Source organism: Tachypleus tridentatus, chromosome 7 (genome assembly GCF_004210375.1).
Source record: "Tachypleus tridentatus isolate NWPU-2018 chromosome 7, ASM421037v1, whole genome shotgun sequence".
NCBI classification, from domain to species: Eukaryota; Metazoa; Arthropoda; class Merostomata; order Xiphosura; family Limulidae; genus Tachypleus; species Tachypleus tridentatus.
In genome coordinates this window covers 171,045,415-171,068,348 of record NC_134831.1, presented here as the reverse complement: position 1 = coordinate 171,068,348, position 22,934 = coordinate 171,045,415, and the positions used below count along the sequence as shown (strand labels likewise).

The following is a 22,934-nucleotide window of genomic DNA, read 5'->3' as shown; positions in this document are numbered from 1 at the left end:
TGGAAAACCGAGTGATTTCTAATTGGAAATACTATAAGAATGAATCATTTTTAATGGAAATTTTGTAGAAACGAATGATTTCTTTTGAGATAGGTCGCAAGTATAAACGTTCTGCTGCTAAATAATAGAACAGACGATTTCTGAGGAGACCAGTTAGAACAAACTTTACCTGCGGGTTAGGGTTAAAGGAACGAAAGTTTTCCGTTTGTCAGTGACGCAGAAACGAATTACTTTTGACCTTTCAATAATTCGTGTTTTCCTGGTAAATTGTAAGATGTTTGGTTAAATTGACTTTACTTAGGTTAACATTTTAGAACATAAATGTACTAAAAGACACATGGCTCTTACTTAGCTACTACAACTCATTAGTATTCTTTACATTTTTATCATTTAATGTATTTTTTTTACAGAATACTTTTCTGTAATAAGGATTTTCGCCACTTTTGTGTGAAATAAAAATTCATGTGAAGAGTGAATATTTTGTTTAGAAACTTTAGTCCATCAAACGATTCATCGTGTTTATTAGAAGGATGAGTCATGTGAACAGCGTTGTACACCTCATATAACTATATTTTATCTACAAATTCCTAACTATGTCTGTTAAGTTCAAAGAATGGTATTTCATTACTATATATTAACAACAACGATATGTTGTTATTTTTACTGCAGAGAAGTAACACTTGCTAGAAGTTATAGATTTGAAATCACCTCAATTACCATATACGACTTTACTAAATCCACCAAATAATAAGTAAGTGGCGTGTAGGGTGGAGTGGTGGGGGTTTTATACAGTTGCTGAGTAGTATCAGGACACGGTTTCGATGGCAATCTAGTTGTGACTTACGTGTCTAACACAGACGAAATTCGTTTGCTGGAAGAGATAAAACTTCCTGCTCCATAAACAACTTAAGAAATAAAGGATCTTAAGGACTAACAGCTGCACATTTGTCTCTCACGATTTCGTGCTACAGACCCCCAATAATGAACACATTTGCATATTGTTTAACTCTTCAAATTAGACAAGATCATTATAAAGTCTAAACTAATGTGGTGGTTAGCTAGCCAGGAATATTATAACACCTTTAATAGTTTTCCCCTTTTAATTACTATGAGCACCAAACAGTAAACTAAATCTGAAATCCAATCACATTCAAACATAGCATCTATCTATAGCTTTTGCGTCATATTACGGCTCCGTAATGTCATATATATAAAGAACACGACTCCTTCCCACAGGCTTTCAATAATCCATCTAATGTACAACGGTTTCCCAAACACATATTTCAACGGTCACATCGTACAGAAATCCGCAGGTGCTACATCAACGACTTGATTGGTATATCTTGGTATGGAATAACACAGATACCCGTTTAATTCTCCCACAGGTGAAGACTTGCTAGAGTTTAAGGAGAGGTATGATTGGGAGCTTCTTAATTTTGACCTAGTTTCCAGATTATACTACACACTACTTCCTGGAGCAAGTGGGAGACTTTTTCCTCTAACTTTTATGCTCATCAGTTATGCTGTGTTATAATACCCGCAGTTTTTTGTTTTTTTACTAACGTTGGGTATGACTTGTTGCAAGTATACTAATAGGTAGTCCTGGTTCTCCAAATCATATTATTTGTTTTAGAAAACTATTAAGGGAATATTCTTATCTTAGAAATTCTAAATCTCCAATATGAACACATTTTTTATAGTACGAGTGTATGAATATTTTGTTTTGGAAGGGAAAGCAATCAATTTTCATTGACATTAAATTGGACACGCCAAACAATGTCAAAATATAGTTCTGATACGCCGTTCCATCGTATCTTTATATCGGCTGCGATTATCATGGATTTGCATATTCTCAATCGAGTTAACGTAACGTACTGAACCCTGTATTGTATTCACAGCATAGCAAAGGTTCTAAGCTGATAGGATATGATTGTAAAATGTCGCGAAATACGTTTGTTTATGTACTTCTAATAATGTCACGAAATAAACTTTGTTAGGCCTATTACCCCAGCATGGTAATACGTCATTCATATGAAATTAGAGAAAGAAAAACAAGCTCTCTATTGGCTAATTCTAAATAACTAAAAATATACGCAAGAGAGTAATTATTCTTCTGCGAGGATTTTGAAGAATGCCACCTGGGAACTTTTCTAATCAATCAAGTTAATTCGTTGAATTATAATTTTTAATACCTGTAGCATCTAATCTTCAAAATTCAAGCACATAATTGAAAAACAAAGTTTCAAATTTAAGGTTCTTTAAAAAATAATAAATGAAACAGTGTATAAATAAATGAGTTTACTTATTAATATTTTTATAAATGTATTCGCAAAGCTCGAACAGTCCTATATAGTAACAGCTTAGCGGTTACCGAAGAAGTGAATCTGTCTAATTACATCGTGAATTAACGGATACAACTTTAGGCTTAGTATACAGAATTCTATAACTTGGGTATGCATGACTAGCAACTAATTAATCTGGTTTAATTACGATTGTAAAGTTTTCAAAACCCAATATATTCATGGGCCAGTGAGTTCGGAATGAAAATCCTGCTACAAATGGCTTTTACGTCGGGTTCTCTAAAAGGAAAAGTTTACAAGCCGCTCTTGGTAACGCCTTTATCAGTTTCCAAAAGAAATAAAAACCTTATTCAACGGTGTATTTCATTTTTATTACGCGTGGTATGGCTGTTTTACTTCCAAGAAATTAACGATGTTGAGTTCTCGGTTTTTGCGCCTTCTGTAAGAAACAAAAAAGGAAAAGGAAATGAAATACATTGAAGTTTATGCTTTAATATTCTTTGCCTCAGAAATGCTCGAAGTTGCAGCAGACTTTAGTGATAAAACCTTACACATTTATATGTTTGAAAATAATATGGTAGTTACAATTAGGCTTGCAAAACTTAAAAAACTGACACTGCGCTGGTTTCAGTTTTGGTCTATGAATAAAACACGTGATTTCACAGCCAAATTACGAGATTTTTGATATAAATATCGAGAAATATATACTTTATTTAATAAAGTTTGAAAGCTTTGATACAGAAATTCCTTATTTCTATCTTTTGTAAGTCAATACACATCAACTGTGTCTATTTCTGATTAATTAAAACTAAGAAAGTAATACGCAGTACCATTTGTGTCCTGGCATTTAGCAAGATCCAAGGGTCTACAGTTCGAGACACAGTGTTATCAAATACTTTTCGTACCTTCAGTGTGGTTGCGTTATAAGAACAACAGTCAATTCTGCTATTTGATTAAGAGCACTCACAGTCTCTGTAGTCCATAGCTAAAATTTAGGAACGATTATGTTTATTCTCTAGGGGCCTGTAACCTTGCCATTTAACCCCTTGTGCCCAATTGACGTCATTTAGGGCCTTTAGGAGCCTGTGACTTAGCCATTTAGCTTCATGTGTCCACCAGATGTCATGGGATACCTTTAGGAGTCGGTGACTTAGCCGTTTAGCCTTTTGTGTCCACTATAAGTCGTCCAAGACCCAGGGAACCTGTGACCTGGTAATTTAGTTTCTTCGTGTCCACTAAACGTCATTCAGATGAACAAATAAACAGACATTTACGGCAACGGATTTTAACGTCGATGTACGTTTTTCTAATTAGTTTAATCTCTCTGTTACTAGAATGTAAGTAAAATCTACTGTCTCTTTCTTTAAACGATGAAACAAATACGTTTCTAAAACAAACTTTGATGAAATTCGCTTTTATCTTAACGTTTCATAAAAATCTGGTAAAACACAGATTTTTTTCTTATTACCTGTAATTCGTCTATTTTGGATTTCCACTTAAAGCCGAGGGGGCGTTACAATGTGAAGATCAAATTCCATTTTTCGTTGGTAAAGAAGAAACACATGAAATAGAGACGTTGATTAACTGATTTCTTTCCAGTCTATAACTTCAAACTTAGGGACGGCTAACACACATATTTCTAGCAAACAATTTCAGATCTATCGTTTACCTCCTACAACTTACTGCCTAAGAGGTCTTTCGTTCAGTATCAGAACTCATCATCTAGGCTTAGCGATGATAAATCAAAGTTTATTTTAAATACTATTCACACATGCAGGAAAAAATCGGAAACTTATGGTTTAATTAAACGAAGAATCATGAACTGGAAATAAAAATCACATGAACTGTAATTAAAATATAGAAAACTCCACATGAACTGTAATTAAGAAATAGAAAACTCCACATGAACTGTAATTAAGAAATAGAAAACTCCACATGAACTGTAATTAAGAAGCATAGAGAAATATAAGACTTATTTGTTTAGTTGTTGAATTTCGTTGGTCATACCAAGCCAAAAACAAAGCTACGCTTATACAATTCATTGCTATTTTTGCTAAGACCTAATGGTTAGAATGAGCGCTCCAGTCATAAACGAAACCCATTTGTAAAAACGCTCGTCCTTTCAACCATGGGGCGTTATAAGCAACGATCAATCTTACTTTTTGTCAGAAGTGGTAGAAGGTGTTGTTAATTGATTGCTTTCTTTCTAGTGTATCACTTTAAAATTATGGACGGCTAGAGCAAATATCCCTTCAGTAACTTTACGCAAAACCAAATATTTGGATTGTAAGTTAAATGAATAATGTATTTTCCTCAAAATAGAGGTCTTTTTGTTAAAGTTTAATACAGTCCAGGTTGCTGTAATAATACTTAAGTTACGTGATATTTTACCTCAGATGTTAGGTTTAAAACAAGTTATTATGATTTCCACAAACGATCCAATAATACTATCAAAGCCACTATTGTTGTCATAAAAACACTAGAGGTTGTACATTTTCTCTATTACAAACCGATATTTAAGCCTATCACATTACTTAGTATTTAACGCTGGAAAATAAAAATAAAGACAACTCTACTTACAAATTTCTAAAATGTTCTTTCTACAGGGTTCACACGAAGTTGCTCGTATAAAAATTCTTTCTTTATTCAAACCTAAATTTAATTGTTTCTTTGTTTGTCTTAGATGAAAGCCATTATGCTGTGTCAACCGCAGGGAATCGAATGTAGAATTTTAGGTTTGTGACTTCGTAAACTTATTGCTATCCTATCAGGAGACTCGAACCAAAGCCCTTGTCGAATCTATCAAAAGACGTGTTTGAAGATATTGGCAAAATTCCTTTAGCAGCTTCCCGAAACTATCCAGAACAACCACACCGTTTTGGATTTTACTTTCCATCCGAGTTATTTTTACAATTATCAATGAGTGGTCAAAAAAATGGTAAAGGGTGCTAGTTATGAAATATTTAAACGATATTTTGTCACATTATACAAAAAATCTAAAGTCATTGTTATGACGTATTTTATGTCTCCCGGTGGGACTGTGTGAAATTTACAGAATTAGAACGCAAAAATCCAGAGTTCGATTCTCTGTACTGGAAACATAAAATTGTGCAATGTGGCTTTACTCTAACACAATCAAGAAACGATACGCGTTTTGTTAACGAACGTGTTCAGAACTAAATGAAAACAGTCACCACTCTGACGTTTCATTTTGTATTTTAAATACAGAGTAAAATTGAATGGGAAAAATATAAAAACTCAAGACAATTTTTTCAAGAAAAATTTGTTCACGGAAAAACAGAGAAAGAATAAAATTAATAACTTAAAAAGAAAATGAAATATCCAACTTTTACTCTCGTCTGCCAATCTAATTTTCTCATCTTTGCTTTAACAACTTTGTATACGTAGGAATTAGTTTAACTTTTTTTTGTTGAAGGCTATTTAATAGAATTCTATTTATGAGAGACATGAATGACGATGCACTTTCTCAAATTTTACATAACCTAAAACGTAAAACCATGGGCCTAAATTTTTTTTTCAGTTGAAGTGTTTAATATTATCTTAGTTTGTTTGTTTTTTCTAATTATTTTAGAGAATTACCCTTAGCTAAATAATCTTTCATTATAATACTTTTTTAACGTCCCTAGACAGTAAATAAAGTTAAAAATGTATAAACGTCTGTAACTATGACAGCGTTGTCGTTTGCTTCTTTAATTTAATATTTTAAAATTTATAAGCACTGTTTCTTGGTGACCGATTGTTTAAGGACCATGCTTTAATTTTATGACGTCATCCAGAGTATTGACATCTGTTGTAGCTGATGATACTTCTTACGTTCTAAATTTTTTTTTGCTTGATTTAGAGTAAAGTCACATTGGGCTATCTGCTGTGTCCATCAGGAGGAATCTAACCTCGGATTTTAGCGCTGTAAGTCCTTAGACTTACAGTTTTTTCATAGGTGGTCAATTTCTACCGAACATGAAAAAGTTTAGTAATGTGAACATTTTTTTTCATTGCATAAGATTACAACTTTCAAAATAGAATCTAACAAATATCCTGAAGATACCTATTAATTATAACAAATATTCTGAAGATACCTATTAACTATAACAAGTAACATGAAGATACTTAGTAACGATAATAAATATTCTGAAGATACCTCGTAAAGAAGCTCTTAAACTTGAAATATTTCATTTTTCCAAACCTCGAGCTCCCTTAAAGCGAAGTGGTAAGTGCGGAAAAAAATTTAACGTTGTTCACTGTGAAGTGAACAATTTTCTTTAGCTGTTCTGTCAAAGTTTTCAACTTTAAAAATAGTGTGACAAGGGATCTGTCAAAACTTTTTATAGTTTTAAGCGCAGCGTGAAAACTGATGTGTCAAAACTTTATCAGTTTTAAGTACAGTGTGAAAACTAATCTGTCAAAACTTTTTAGTTTTAAGTGCAGCGTGAAAACGGATCTGTCAAAACTTTCTTTTAAATAGAGTGTGAAAACTGACCTGAAACTGGTCAAAGTCGAACGACCAGTTAGTTAAGTAGGCAACGAGCATTTTACGCCACCTAATTGTACATTTCAAATGGTCCCACCTGTCTGGATTATTTTCTAACGCCATAAAAATAGGTGCTTTATTTGTCGAAAACAGCAAAACTATTTGTACGTCACTGAATATTATATTTATTTTTTATTTGTACGTTACATGATATTATATTTTTTATTTGTACATCACTGACTATTATATTTATTTTTTATTTCTACGTTACATGATATTATATTTATTTTTTATTTGTACGTTACATGATATTATATTTATTTTTTATTCCTTTAAGGTTAATAGTTTTTAAAATTGGAAATATTGTGTTTTTCGAAGCTTTCTTTACTCTAGAACGACGTAACTCAAGCGCTACCTATCGGAATTGTTATATCATGCATTATCGATTAATCGAAATCTCATTTCTTTTTCCAGTGCTGTTCAACTATGGTTGTAAAATCACATTTAAATATCAAGTCGGATGCTATACTGGATTTGTTGTTAAACTGTAGTTTCAAACGGTCATATTTATCTTACCTTCTGGTGCACAGACTGTAACGAAACGTCGAGAAAATGCGTCATATTTCTCCATGATCCATCAAGTTCGACGTTCTACTCCGTCAGATTTAAATCTTAAAGCTATATTCAAACGACGATATGATCTGATCTCTTTGTTGTCGAATATTAACTACTTTGGAACTATTTTTGATGGAAGAAAAAAAAAAGAAAGGAAAATGATCAGTTTTGGTTTCAAGTTACGTACAAAGCTATACAATGGGCTATCTGTGTTCTGACCACCACGAGAACCGAAGTCCGGTTCTTAAGTCCGTGAACACACCGCTGTGCCACTGAGGATAACAGAAGAAAAAAAAAAGATTGCATATTTCAATGCTGATAAGGTAGTATTTCTACTTGAATTGAACAATATTAACACGTAATTACAACTGAGGTTACGTGGCCTTATATTAGTAAAGTAAATGTAAAACATGTCTTACATTACTTGTATTTAAAAGAACTTTATACCAGACAAAGATTGAGGCACGTTCACTTATTCTTTCTAATTACGTTTGTAACAGAGAAAAGTCAGAGTTCAGATATTTCGTAATGAAAAGCGATTTCATGTCCACGACAACATTACAAAATATCAAACAGTAATTTTTTAAGAAGTCGTATTTCGTAGAACAGTAACTTACACATTTTTTACAGTTGGTGCCTTATACAACAGCTTAAACGACGTTTCTAAATTTTACTGAAACTATAAAATTATTTTAATGATAGAAGATTAACTTTTTTTCTCTCTCTAAATTTTCACATGCCACTTACAACACGACTTTTATTCCGTTTATAAATTCACACTTTTATACAGGCACATATCAGAAGCATGAACTTTTATTTGTTCTGAACTTACAACTTTAGGACGTAAATTTTCAGCAACGGGTAGTGTGTGTGATATATTTATACCGAAATCACACTTCTTTTGTCTCTCAGGTTGTATGTTCTTAATTCGAAAACTTTCTCTCTTTACATCACTTTATTAAAAAAAAACTTTTCAATCATTCAACAATAGGATTAGAAGGTTCTTTTTAAAGAATATTTTGATGAACCTTTAAATTAACTATAGTTTTAGTGAGTAAACAATAACTAAAAACATTTAGTAATTCAAAATACTCTGGGATGACGACCTTTGAGTGTTTTTGAAATGTGAAGATGTTATTTTATAATTTTCAACAAATACGAAACTAATTTTACTGGAAACAGTAAAAGTGACCGTTTCAACAAATATTCGCGGCACATAAAGTCAGGTTGAGATGCATCCATCATAAAGTCTTTAGATTTTAATCGGATATTACAAGTGGCGTATGAACACGGACATTTAGGGTTAAATACAAGAACAGGTAAGGTATATAATAATGCTTTATCCTCAAGTAGGCTTAAACATCTTTGGAAAATTTCTCGATTCTAATGAATTGCTGCTATGTGGAGAAACAATACACTGGAAAATTTCCAAGCCAATACAAGATAGAGGTGAGTTCGGGCACGAATCGGAGTTTATTACAAGATAGAGGTGAGTTCGGGCACGAATCGGAGTTTATTTAACTACCGATTCATCTAAACTTTTTATTACATGACGTTACTGTTCTCCCAATCACTGTGATTTGACTTGCCTGAGACAAAAATCGCGTATTCTTGTGTGTTTCACAGTATATTTAGTTTAAACTATATTTTCGGATTATTAGTACGAGAACTATTAAACATCTCCAAAGTAGGTGATATATATCAAAATCTTATTGGTTAATCTCAATTCAATTACAGTTCTAGCTCGTAAACACCATCAAAAGCACCAAATGTTCGCCTCATTTTTAATGTTACACAATTATAGACTTCATTAGAATATAGTAGATTGGGATAGTACGGACCTTAAAAAAACTGTGTGGATAGTTCTTAATATACCAATTGAAAAACTGTAAGATATAGATAATAAAATTAAATACAGTATTTCCAGAAAACATATACAAATATATTGAAGACCTTTCAAAAACAGGCACGTATGTCTTTAGAGCAGAATTATCGGTAGCTGTCTCTTGCCTGTCATTTGACATATTGTTGACTTTTAACAATCTTATCACTGATGAAGACAAACAATTGTTGGTTTCTGTAAAGTCCGCAGTACTAAAAGACACAGCGATGACGATTTTTAAGCCTACTTTAAAAAACTGGATACTGTTGCACTAGACATTCATCTCCATTACACTTTCTTCCCAGAATTCCTTGATTATTCTCTCCATTTCTCAGATTAAGCCCACATCCGTTTAGCATTAGTATAGATAACAGAGAAAAAAGCTGCGACCAAAAGCACTGTCAGAATTCTGTGAAAGTGAGGCCGGGAAACCCCAGACGTATCTGAAAGTGTAAAGAGAAAACATAAATATTTTAATATAAAATAATAGAATACCATAAATCTGTATCATATATTAAACCTACATTTGTGAATGTTTCAAAACAGTGTAACAATTAAATGTAAAACTTCGCACCTTTTCATTAATGTTAGTCAATAATACAAACCAGATAGACTCCAATCTCACGAAGATGACAGTAACTAGTGCATTAAGAACTTAATAAACAGGAGAGTCTCCAATCTCACGAAGATGACATACAAATAATTTATTAAGAACTTAATAAACCAGAGAGTCTGCAATCTCACAAAGACTACAGTGGTTACTTTATTAAGAACTTAATAAACCAGAAAGTATCCAATCTTACGAAAACGAAAGCAGCTAGTGTATAAAGAACTTAATAAACCAGAGAGTCTCCAATCTCACGAAGATTACAGTGGTTAGTTTATTAAGAACTTAATAAACCAGAGAGTCTCCAATCTTACGAAGACGAAAGCAGCTAGTGTATAAAGAACTTAATAAACCAGAGAGTCTCCAATCTCACGAAGACAACAGCAGCTAATGTATTAAGAATTTAATAAACAAGAGAGTCTCCAATCACACGAAGACGAAAGCAGCTAGTGTATTAAGAATTTAATAAATAAGAGAGTCTCTAATCTTAAGAAGACAAAAGCAGCTAGTGTATTAATACACTACAACATAAAAAACCAGAGAGTCTCCAATATCACGAAGACGACAGCAGCTACTGTATTAAGAACTTAATAAACCAGAGAGTCTCCAATCTCACAAAGACTACAGTGGTTACTTTATTAAGAACTTAATAAACCAGAGAGTATCCAATCTTACGAAGACGAAAGCAGCTAATGTATTAAGAACTTAATAAACCAGAGTCTCCAATATCACGAAGACAACAGCAGCTAATGTATTAAGAATTTAATAAACAAGAGAGTCTCCAATCACACGAAGACGAAAGCAGCTAGTGTATTAAGAATTTAATAAATAAGAGAGTCTCTAATCTTAAGAAGACAAAAGCAGCTAGTGTATTAATACACTACAACATAAAAAACCAGAGAGTCTCCAATATCACGAAGACGACAGCAGCTACTGTATTAAGAATTTAATAAACAAGAGAGTCTCCAATATCACAAAGACAACAGCAACTAGTATATTAAGAACTTAATAAACCAGAGTCTCCAATCTCAAGACGACAACAGCAGCTACTGTATTAAGAACTTAATAAACCAGTCTCCAATCTCACAAAGACGACAGTAACTAGTGTATTAAGAACTTAATAAACCAGAGAGTCTCCAATCTCAAGAAGACGAAAGCAGCTAGTGTATTAAGAACTTAATAAACCAGTCTCCAATCTCAAGAAGACGACAGTAAATAGTGTATTAAGAACTTAATAAACCAGAGAGTCTCCAATCTCAAGAAGGCAACAGCAGCTAGCATATTAAGAACTTAATAAACCAGTCTCCAATATCACGAAGACAACAGCAGCTAGTATATTAAGAACTTAATAAACCAGAGAGTCTCCAATCTCAAGAAGACGAAAGCAGCTACTGTATTAAGAACTTAATAAACCAGAGAGTTTCCAATTTCACGAAGTCGACAGCAGCTATTTTATCAAATGTCCAAAACGTGATGTTATCCAGTCTATTACATATCGGATGTGCTTCTGTGTTGATAATTCACTGTACCGAACACAGCCTATTATATTCTTACAATCTATTCTCCATTAGTTACTCCATATTGTACGGTTTTATTTCAATGTTCATTATTCTATTCTGTTAGATAACAATGTTGCCGTTTAACTGAGAGACACGACACTATAATGCCAGAGAGACAGTAGCGATAAATTTATTATTCTCTTATTGGAAAACTGCCATTCATTTGGCAAGGGCGATAAATTCCATTAAAGCTTATAATTGTTAGCGACAGGTTTCAGATTCTGGTAATTAGCACGCGAAGATATTTAATTGAACGGTACTAAGAATGAACAGAAAAGGAGGCAGACGTAATATCTATTATTAAACTATTTCATTCATTCAGGTGATATGGAATTTTCTAGATGTGTTTACACTTCAGCTGTTGGAAACCACGCTCACTAGAGATATTCGTTTAGGGCTATTTCAGTAACGAAATTGGGATAATAGTAAGTTTATGGTCTTACAAACTTAAAATCCGGGGTTCGATTCCTCACGGTGGACACAATAGGTATCCCAATGTGGTTTTGCTCTAAAACAAGCAAACAAACGAAACTGCAATAAGTTTGTAGGTGTCGCTACTATAAATGGTTAGCCATAATACTAAGACGCTGTTTATTTAGTTATTAGTTACAAGTTACTTTGTAAATATATCACTTTATGGATTATTTTCATGTTATTTATATGTATATTTTTTGTGTAGTAAAGCTACTAAGGTTAGGCGCCGCTGTCCCTAAGTTTGAACTGCCGATCACAAGGTATCCAATTGACCGTCAGGACACAACGCCAACTCTTAGTATATTCTTTATCAACGAAGAGTAGGATTGACTGCCACTGTATAATGTCCCATAAGCTGAAAAGGCGAGCAACAAACTCGGTGGGTTTCGATCCTGGAACCTCCAGGACTTTTCTATTGCAAATAATTGTCACTCCTTTCACGCACTAAATGTAATATAGGTACCGGGGTATATGCAGCCTTGTCTATTTTTCTAATGCCAAAGAACTCCAATAAACACTGTTACAATGCCAAATTCATATAAAATGGTGTGTTTGGACAGAACACGGAAATGTTATTGTGACAGACACTAGGGATTTTACCATTCTCCAACATTCTTCAGTCGCTACCGAGGATTAGTTGCCAAAATGTCGAACTGTGGGTCCAAGGTTCGAAACGTTGTAAAAATAGAGTCAGTCAAACTATTCGTTTGGTAAAGTATCTTAATGGGAACACGCGCTTCTGATCACCTTTCTTTTGGTGATCTATACTGAACCTTAAAGGTGTCTGTAATCGTTCTTTAGTCCTCGTGTTGATTAAAATTCAAAATATTTAATTCAATATCTTGCCTTCGTTACCGGTTTTTTCCGTTGATATTTAACTATTATTTTGTAATAATTTCCGAAATATTAATGTTAACTTAGATATCTAATAAGCATAAAACTAAGCAATTTATTGTAATGTATATAAAAGTGGTTTATAAGCCCTGGAACTAAAGGAAACTTTTACTTACCTTGTACTACCATCCACTTCTCGGCTGCTGCTGTCTTGAAAAATGGTGCGTCTGCCGATACCTCACAGCGAAACTTGCCTCCTGTGTCCATCTGGACATTTTGGATGAAGACGGACTGCTTAGTAGACTTAGAGAACTGGAATAGAATGTTTACAGATTTGTTATATAGTTAGAGGAGAGACTTAAACAGTGTTTACACACCTCAAACTTAAGGACTGGACTACATTGTTTACAAACTTGTTAGAAAATCAACAATAGCACCTGGAACAGAATTAGTACATAGTATAGCTAAATGGAACAGTGTCTCGAGTGATTTTACTAACTTATGAAATACTTACTTTTATGACTGATTTTGGAAAATACTTATTCGCTAGAGTTTAATATTATTCCAAGTAGAAAGTTAACTACATTATTTTGAATTATAAATTTAAATTTTGAAACATATATAAAATGAAATAGTCTCTCTTTATATATCATTTTATAACACATACAATAATCTTTCTTAATATATCCTTCCCTTGTCTGTAAGTTTTTAGTGTGCATCCACCTGACCCTACCCACCGAAGACTCCTGGACAAACATTTTATTGGAACTGACCACCACGTTACAATGACCTCGCAGTATATACTGTATTTATCAGTATAAACATTTATAACAATGTTCACGAGTTAAAATGGATTTCGGAGCTTACGAACAGAGCTCGAACATTGCGAAACTACAAAATATTCCTAGCATTTTAAGCTGTTACAAAAGTGACAGTAAATCCCTTTGTAATCTGAGGGTTGCGGGTTCGAATCCCAGTCACACCAAACACACTCGCCCTTTCACCCGTGAGTACGTAATAATGTGACGGTCAATCCCAGCATTCGTTGGTAAAAGAGTAGCCCAAGAGTTGGCGGTAGGTGGTGATGACTAGCTGCCTTCCCTTTAGTCTTACACTGCTGAATTAGGGACGGCTAGCGCAGTTAGCCCTCGTGTAGCTTTGTGCGAAATTAAAAAGAAATCCCTTAGTATAGATGATGGGTGGTATTCTTTCTCGCCATGAGTGACGGCGACATATATTCTTGACACCCTAGGGAAAAATAATATATAAATATTCGTCAACTAAGATCATAGGTGAGAACCTTCCTTCGAAGTATAGAGTCCCAGAATTTATATGTATGTTACTGTTTTGTGGAAATATTAAATACATTTAATAAAACATGCAAATCATGCTTCAATTTTCTCTTCAACAGTTGAGTGTACTAAGATAACTAAAGTTAATTTTCAACCGCCATTAAAGCAAGGAACTCTTAATCACCGCTCATGATTTAAACACGAAAACCGAAGAATTAAATCAAAAAATGTTTGCGGTTGGGAAAAATTAAGTGGAAAATTAAGTTTCGTTATTTGATTTTGAAAATAAATTAATGCATTTTAAGAGTCCTTTTTAAAACAAAGAAAAATGACATAATAAACGTAATATATGCTTAGGAAGAATTAACTATTTACATGGAAATAAGTTCGTTAATTTTGATAACTCCTTCTTGAAATAACATAGGTAATACTGAAGTTTCAACCTCTGACAAGAGCGTCATCTACGGAATCCAATTTGTAATAATTATTTGTCATTTTAATAAAATATATTTTCTAATCCTGTTAAAAATTTAACATCAATTTCATTTATTCTACCTACTATTCAACAAGTGTTGAAGATATTATAAAAAAAAAGGGGAAAAGACAAACTATTAAATTTATTTTCTGATTTTGGGTAAAATAGTCAGAAGGTTTATAATGACCAATAATAAAAAAAATATTATTTCAGCTTATTTCGAATACAATCAGTTCATCCCATTTCATGTGGCAAGGTAAGTCCACACCTCTTTTACACGTTTTATACATATTCTATAGTGAAAACAAATCTACGTTAAAAACAAACAGCTACACATGATGAACTGTTGTTAACCAAACACAATAGATTTTTTATTACCATTGGATATCTGGTTTATTAATCGAACCAATGATACTTAAAGAATCTTAGATGACCAAATCTTATTTGCACAACTATTTTATGTAACATTATTTCGTGACAGAGATTTTTGATTGACCAATTACGCAAGTGCACTTGTGTGGTTTGACCTAAAACTATTGGTCACAATATACCAGAGTTTCATTGGAAGACGGATACTGGAAAATTGTATCCACCGTTCGTTTCTAAACAAATCACGTTACTACTCAGAAGGGGAATTTAAGCGCATTATTGCTAAGCTGCTGCCCTCTTATGTCAGAGTTTATTACTATATCTGGGTGAATTATACCTTTAAGTAAAATTACTGCAACAGTGCAGCCTAGAAAGTTATTTGTACATTAAATTATAACTATAGCGACAGAAGCAGCGTAACTTTACAATGTCACTATGACAAACAAGATTAGTGCAACCTAGCAACATGTTATTTTAACTCTACAGTATTACTTTATAGTTCAATTATAGCGATATATGTGCAGCCTTACAGTGCAACTATGACGACTTAACATGTTATTTTAATCGTAGAGCGCGACTTTAATGACAGCAGCAGCTTAACTTCACAGTATCTATGACGACAATATTAGTAAAGTATAACAATATGTTCAATCACTAAAATAACATGTTTTTAGACTTTACCAGTGTTATATCACGTTATTAAGTACCAAACCATTCTGGTTGTAAATTGTCTGTCTATCGCTTTTCCTTACGTTTTTTGTAATAAGTGTTTGTGTGTTTAGAATTAAGCACAAAGTTACACAATGGACTATCTGTGCTCTGTCCATTACGGATATAAAAACCCGATGTTTAGAGGTACGAGGTCGCAGATATGCCGCTGTGTTACTGGGGGCCTTTTGTAATAAATGAAATAATTTTACCAGTTGCTATTACTCCGAAACAAGGAAAAAACATTCTTGGTTCATTTGGATCACATCTGTTAACAGGCCTTTCCCAAACCGAAAATTATCAAAAAAAGTTCTTTAATCCATATTCCAAAAACTATAAAAATAAATAATAGATTCATAAAATTCCTAGATTAAAAAACAACAACAACTGTCATCCACTTCCAGATATTAATAAATTCAAATATATTTAATTCAGTTCCAGATATTAATAAATTTGAATATATTTAATTCAGTTCCAGATATTAATAAATTCAAATATATTTAATTCAGTTCCAAATATTAATAAATTCAAATATATTTAATTCGGTTCTAGATATTAATAAATTCAAATATATTTAATTCAGTTCCAGATATTAATAAATTCAAATATATTTAATTCAGTTCCAGATATTAATAACGTTAAATTCATTCATTCAGTTCACAAGAATAATAAAACAAAGCTCTTTATTCAGTTCTCGCAATTCTAAAAGTTAAAGATCCACCTTTAATATTACCAAACTTTAAAGGTAATGTTTTGTTTCTTAACAGTTACAACTCGTAAAATAAATGTCTACCTTATATTATAAATGAAGTTATGGACGGGATCTTGTTTTCGAAATATGGAGAGTCCCAGTGTTAAAGGCTTTTCATTCAGTTCAATAAAGCTTAGTCAACAACGCTTAGGGGCTTCTACGGATAATCTTCTAGATAAACCTCTCAGTGGAGCAATTTGTTTAATTTAATGAATAACTTAAGGATTAACGCTCTCTTTTGGTGAGATTGTTGCAGCTTTTATTACTGTGGAGGCAATGTCTGATTTATTCCTTCAAGTAAATGAGACCCTGGGATTAAAAACTATGCTACATATCCTATTTCTTAGAAAAGTTTTGTATATTTAACAAAGAAGTAAAGTTTAGTAGCTTACATCGACGTCAATGCCTTCCAAAGGGAAGTAAAGTTGTTGTGGTTTGTCCCTGGGGACAAATCTAAAGAACTCCATGTCGTCTCTATACCATTTGACAGAATAAAGCTTCTCTCCCTCCAGGTCGTACGAGCAAATCAGCTGTGCCTCTCGCCCTCTAGGAATGGTATGAGGCACATCAAGGGACAAGATCCTGAGGGAAAAGGAAGCTGAAAAATAGAAAATGTGAAACAGAGCACGTGGAAAGCAGAAAATAAATAAAAAGCAAAGAAGGACAGATAAACGAAAGGCTTAAAATGATATACGAAACAAATAGCTAAAGAACTACTGTTTTCAGTTTTCATCAAAATTTAATATTTTAATTATTTTTTAGATAAATTGCTGCCTCTTTTCCTTTCCGAAACAATTAGATTCTTATTCTATAAAATCAAAATATTGACAAAGTAATCTAAGTACTTTTGGCAACTCTTTGACATCAAAGAATACAATGGTTGAAATAAATTATTAAAATAAAGCGTTTTACTGTAAACAGTTAAAAGATGTTTACTAAAGCCGTTAACGATCGACTTAAGAAATACAATATTTTTCGACGTACCTACGTCATGTCCAGGAGTAGCTCACAAGACAAATATTTAAATACTTTTCAATTAGTTACGAGTCACGTGATATTAGGTTATACGTTAATTTTAATGAGTTACTGGCCAGCCTTTACGACATGTCACAACAAGTACAATGACTAGCTGGACCTTTTCTCAGATATCCACTACACTCGCGGCTTGGCATGACCAGGTGGTTAAGACACTGGACTCGTAATCCGAGGGTCGCGGGTTCGAATCCCCGTCACACCAAACATACTCACCCTTTCAGCTGTGGGGGCGTTATAATGTAACGGTAAATCCCACTATTCGTTGGTAAAAGAGTAGCCCAAGAGTTGGCGGTGGGTGGTGTTAACTAGTTGCTTCCCTCTAGTCTTATACTGCTTAAATTAGGGATGGCTAGCGCAGATAGCCCTCGTGTAGCTTTGCTCGAAATTAAAAAAGAAAAACAGTTTCTGGTTGTTTGTTGCTAAGCGCAAAGCCACACTTTGGACTATCTATACTATGCGCACTAAGTAAATTGAAATTTGCTATGGACCTTCACACTTACCGCTGAGCCTTAGAGAATCTCTAGTTTTCTGTTTTTATTTACTTCGTTCAATTTAAAATTTCATTTCCGACACTTCATTTTCACAATATATGTTTGCGAATAAGGTATTAATACCTTATAGTATATAGTTTAGGGTTAGGCTGCAACGTTCACAAATATATAAGCTCCATCACATAAAATTTATATCGTTAAAAGAAACTTGCACCAGTCTTTGTTTTGATTGAAGATGTGCGCATTATTCTTCGTTCTCGTGGTATAGATTTGAATAACGTCTGATTTTGTTGTAGAAGTTCACAACGTTTTATGGTCTTTTCGAGGAACATTCCGTTGTCATTATTTTCAAATAATTATTTCCTCTTTGTTTTCGTTGTGTCGCATCATTTTTAACACGTCACGTTCATTTCCAGTATAGCATGATCATACAACATGGAGGGTGACGTATAAAGGAATTTATGTATTATTTCAAAGACATTTTGTAATGCACTATTTGGCCTCCAGAGGGCTGTTCACTGACGTCAACTGCTAAGCTTCTGGTACAAAGAACTCATTTTTATAATGTTTCTACCGTTTATGTTGAGATTGTTTCTGTCCAATCTAGTAAAATCCGTAGCTGTTGTAGGACTAGCATGCAGATATTTACTTTCAATGTTAGCTCAGACATTCACTAGTGTAAGGCTTGTCATTCTTGCTACGTGTCATTCTGCCTCTTTATACTCAAAGAGCCCCCTGGTGGGCAATCAATACCTTACAGAATGTCTCTGCTATGCTGTGAACTTTTATCACGAATGATAGCCCACTGTTATATTTACGTTTAATAACAGCTACTGGGAATATTTCTAAGAATGCAATGAAATACACAAAGGCACCATTATTGAAAAAAAAAAAAGTGTTTTCAAAAACTCTAAAACAATAGTGGTTAGGTAGTTCATTCTAATGCTGAGGGTACATAATATCGGTAGTTTTAATCATATTAGATATGACGTTAAAGGGGAGCAACCCACACAACCAATGGCAAATCATGACAAACAACAACAAAAATTCATTAATTTAGCCTGTCAAGAGAGGCCACGTGATTGTTCTGTTCTGTCAGATAAATTATTGGTAGAAAGGCTAATTTATTGTTTTTTGGAAATGCATCATACTGTGTTACATGTTGAGGCTGTATTTTGTGCATTTTCAACAAAACAGTTACTAAACGATGTCCTGTCTCCAGTCAAACACCGAGAGAAAGACGAGACTAGAGTAAGCCGGGAGCCAATCATTTCTCTACAAACACAGAAATATTTTGTAGGCAATAATTTAAGTTGTACTTTGTACATTTTTGTATGTAAAAAACAGTATTTATTATTGTGTAAAATTTTTGAATAATATTTTAATGTATTGTTATTTATTGTCAGAAGGTTTTTATTAATTTAGGGGCTCTCTTCGCTCCCCCCCCCTGCCTCAATGTTTTACACATTATGACACGCTTAGGTGGATATATAGTACTGTACACTATTTATAGCCTATAACTTGTGTGAATATTTAGAAGCTTGATGTATATCTACTCGTATAGCCTTTAATTTGAATGAATATTTGTATGTTTGATATACATCTATAGCCTCTAAGTTGGATGAATAATTAAAAGTTTGATGCATCTCTGCAGCATTTAAATTCAGTGAATAATTTGAAGTTTGATGCATCTTCACATCCCTTAAACTGAGTGAATATGTAGCAGTTTGACGTATATTTATAGATTCTAAAATAAGTAAAGATTTACAGGTTTATATGTATGTACAGTCTTGAAGTTTTACTATTACTTTCTACCTTAAAAAAAACTGATAAGTTCCTATTCTTAACTGCTATGTTTAAACATATAATTTCAGTGACAATTTTTTTCGATAAAACACAGATAGATAAATAAAACGTGCAGTATATATCTCTTTATTTGAAAACTAACCTTTCTTACTTAAATATTTTAGAAATCCACAAACATGTTTTATGAGTCTCTTGTACCTGGGTAGGTCCTCCAAGTCAGTTCCTAGATAATCTCTCGTCCTATTACCATATATTTATATTTTCTAATCTTTTGTGCAGGTTGTTTGTAGCATAAAGAACAATAACAAGTTAAACTACCACATCGTCCACAGTTTTTAAAATACTCTATTTTAATATCAGGAATTCTTTAGCTGGTCTTCATTACCGTGAGAACAATCTTTTTCTTGTTAGTATGTCTATAAGGATACTTATGATTTGTTTTAGAAAGGGTTGAGTAAATTATAGTCAAACGATTTTCAATATGCGAATCAGTAAGTCATGTAACAATCACAGACGCAGTAGAACAGAATGTACTAGAACTACATTTTTTTTATATTGTATGGTTAATATAATGCTACCAAACATTGATCGCCTTTGGGAAGGATATGAACTTTCATACACCTACATCAGAACGCCTTCTCAGTGGTACAGCGGTATATCAACGGACTTACAACGCTAGAAACCAGGTTTTGATACCCGTGATGGGCAGAGCATAGATCGCTATTGTGTAGCTTTGTGTTTAACTACAACCAACCAACTAAACAGACGTATCAGAAATATATGATCATATTTAGGATTTAGAACTTCCAAGACAGAGATATCTCTGTACTTGATGGGAATATGGATCAATTTGGGTAGAAGGACTATCCAGAAAGAGACCTGCAACAAGTTATAATACAGCAGCGTCTTTAAACACACTTTATTCCATAAACACTAAGATCAGTGTCAAAAGTCGTCCACGAGACCCAGTCAACAATCACCAGTATACACAAGCTGCTTTCATAATACATCATTTCAACCGTCACATATTTCAAGCAGCTGGAAAATGGAACGGGTATTGGTGCTACTTCAAACGAAGACAAGTCATGTAGCTAACCTAGAGATATCACTGCGATCAGACTATCGAAACGGCCGTTAAGAAGTTGTCGACCTGGTATATTAGAGGATTATGGAAAGCATACTAAGAGGTGTGTTTTGCTTTCGACACGATAGCCTTATGACAGAGCCTTTTGAAATGGAAAATGCATTCAGGGCTTTTGTCAAGATACAATCCCATCAATATCAGATGGACTGTAACTGAATAATAAGGTCAAAATTATTTTTTAAAATAATGTACTCAACATGCATAGACTCATTCAGTTACTGTTACAGAATGACCTGTCATTTAGAGCCAAACATCACGAGATTATACTAAAGTCTTGCCAGTAATTAGCGAAAATTTATTCGTCGGAAATGCTCTGCATGTAATATGAGTTAAAATATAAGTAATATGATTTTTACCTAGAATAATATAGATAAAAATTTCTATTTCTGGGTTTATGCGACAGCATTAGTTTCGTCTAATAATGAGTCAGGCATAGCCCTAGTGGTTAGCGTGCCGGGCTATGATTTAAGGCGTCAACGCATTAAATCCTGCTGCTTCAACAGTAAAATTGCGATTTTATATTTTGGAACTCTGTAGTATTATAAGAGTGAAGGTCAAATCCCACTATTCGATTAAAGTAACCGAATATTTGCTTGTGTGCGTTGTCAACTATCTTCCCTCAGCGTAGAATTCGGAAAGGTGAACACAGGTGGTTCTTATGTATCCTTCCGAAAAACTATAAACAAAATTAACTTATTATAACGAAATGGTGGATATAATATTTTCATATAAGTAGTAGCGCTTTTGTCTGTAGCTCCTTTGCGATGAATAAAAAATATCCGGTTTTGAAACATTAAAAGAAACTTTCCCATAGTTTATATTAAATTGTGATTTTTTTTAAAAAAAAAGTAGTTGTTTGTTTATTATTCTGCGGAATTCAGGGCTGAAGTTGAATAGTGAAAGATATTTGCTTTTTGTAACATAACACATTGGCCAAAATTCTGTTATTTTATTAAATAATAACATAAATGGACATTCAAACTCAAACTATTCGATTTAAGAGTAGCTAAAATATTTCAGACAGTGCCTCCTGTTTAGTATATTTGATTAATATTCTAAAGTTTTTGAAGTGGAAGGAAACTAAGATTTCTCGCTCGATCGTCTGGCGAACGCTGCTTACAAGATTATAGTTAAACGTCGTGCTCTGCAAGTCCTAAGCCTTCCGTCCAGAAGCGCAGTAGTAACAGCATAGAGAAAACAGGGAAATGCAAAATTATTTTGCTATAACAGTTTTTTCTCCCTTTAAACAAAAATTAATACAGTTGTAAAATATGGAGAAAATCGTTTTAGGGTTAGCTACTTTATTGAATGCTGAAGTTGAGTTTAATTTTTGCAGAGAGTGATAACTTTAATTTAGTTGGTTTTATTTTTACTTTTGAAAACAAACCATTTTTCGCTTTAATCATTCTTGTTAAACTAGACTGTACCCATTTGGTATAATATTAAGCGTTAAAATACAGTAAAACACACATTTACGAAACTCCTTAATTAGATAATTTACTAAAATATTTTAAAATATTATTCATTATTTTTATTAATTAAAAAGGAGTTCCAATAGGTTGTATTGTACTTTGATAGTTTTTGAAGTATTAATTAGATCTAAAATAGCTACAAAAATTTCATTCACACTAAAGAAGCGAGCCCAAAACCTCTAAAAATATAATTTGAAATCAAAATAGAACGTAAAAATGTATTACACTAAGGTCATAATGACCACTTATAAATGCTTGATACAGGTTGGTGGTTTAGGCTTTAAACTCACCAAATTTCAGTTATAGGGTGTTATAACGGCTTTTTTCTTTGGTAAGGAATAGCTCAAGAGTTGGCAGTGGATGATGTGTGGTACTTGCGTTCCCTTTAGTCTATCACTGCTAAATTAGGTACAGCTATTGCAAGTAACTCATAAGTAACGTTGTGCAAAATTCAACAAATAAACCCACGAAACTCTTCATGGCTTTACAAAGAGGCCCAGTATGGTAAGTCTAACTTTTCGCTTACTGACGATTAGCGTACAAGCAAATTTATTAGCGTTAGGGGATGTATTTTAAAGAGCAAATAACTGTGCCACCGATAGGCAGTTGAAGGTTTAAAATAGTCACCTTA

At 33.2% G+C, this 22,934-nt stretch overlaps 1 protein-coding gene across 2 annotated transcripts in view; it reads right to left on the bottom strand.

The window, feature by feature from the left end:
* Positions 1-8,201: 8,201 nt before the first annotated feature.
* LOC143257214 (uncharacterized) overlaps positions 8,202-22,934 on the bottom strand; it is a 63,281-nt gene continuing 48,548 nt past the window's right edge. For both annotated transcript variants that reach the window (XM_076515606.1, XM_076515605.1), the window contains exons 2-4: positions 16,748-16,953; positions 12,937-13,072; positions 8,202-9,729 (exon numbers count right to left, since the gene is read on the bottom strand). In XM_076515606.1, coding sequence (XP_076371721.1) covers positions 9,623-9,729; positions 12,937-13,072; positions 16,748-16,953 — 449 coding nt within the window. In that variant the 3' untranslated portion in view covers positions 8,202-9,622. The remainder of the gene's footprint in view (positions 9,730-12,936; positions 13,073-16,747; positions 16,954-22,934) is intronic.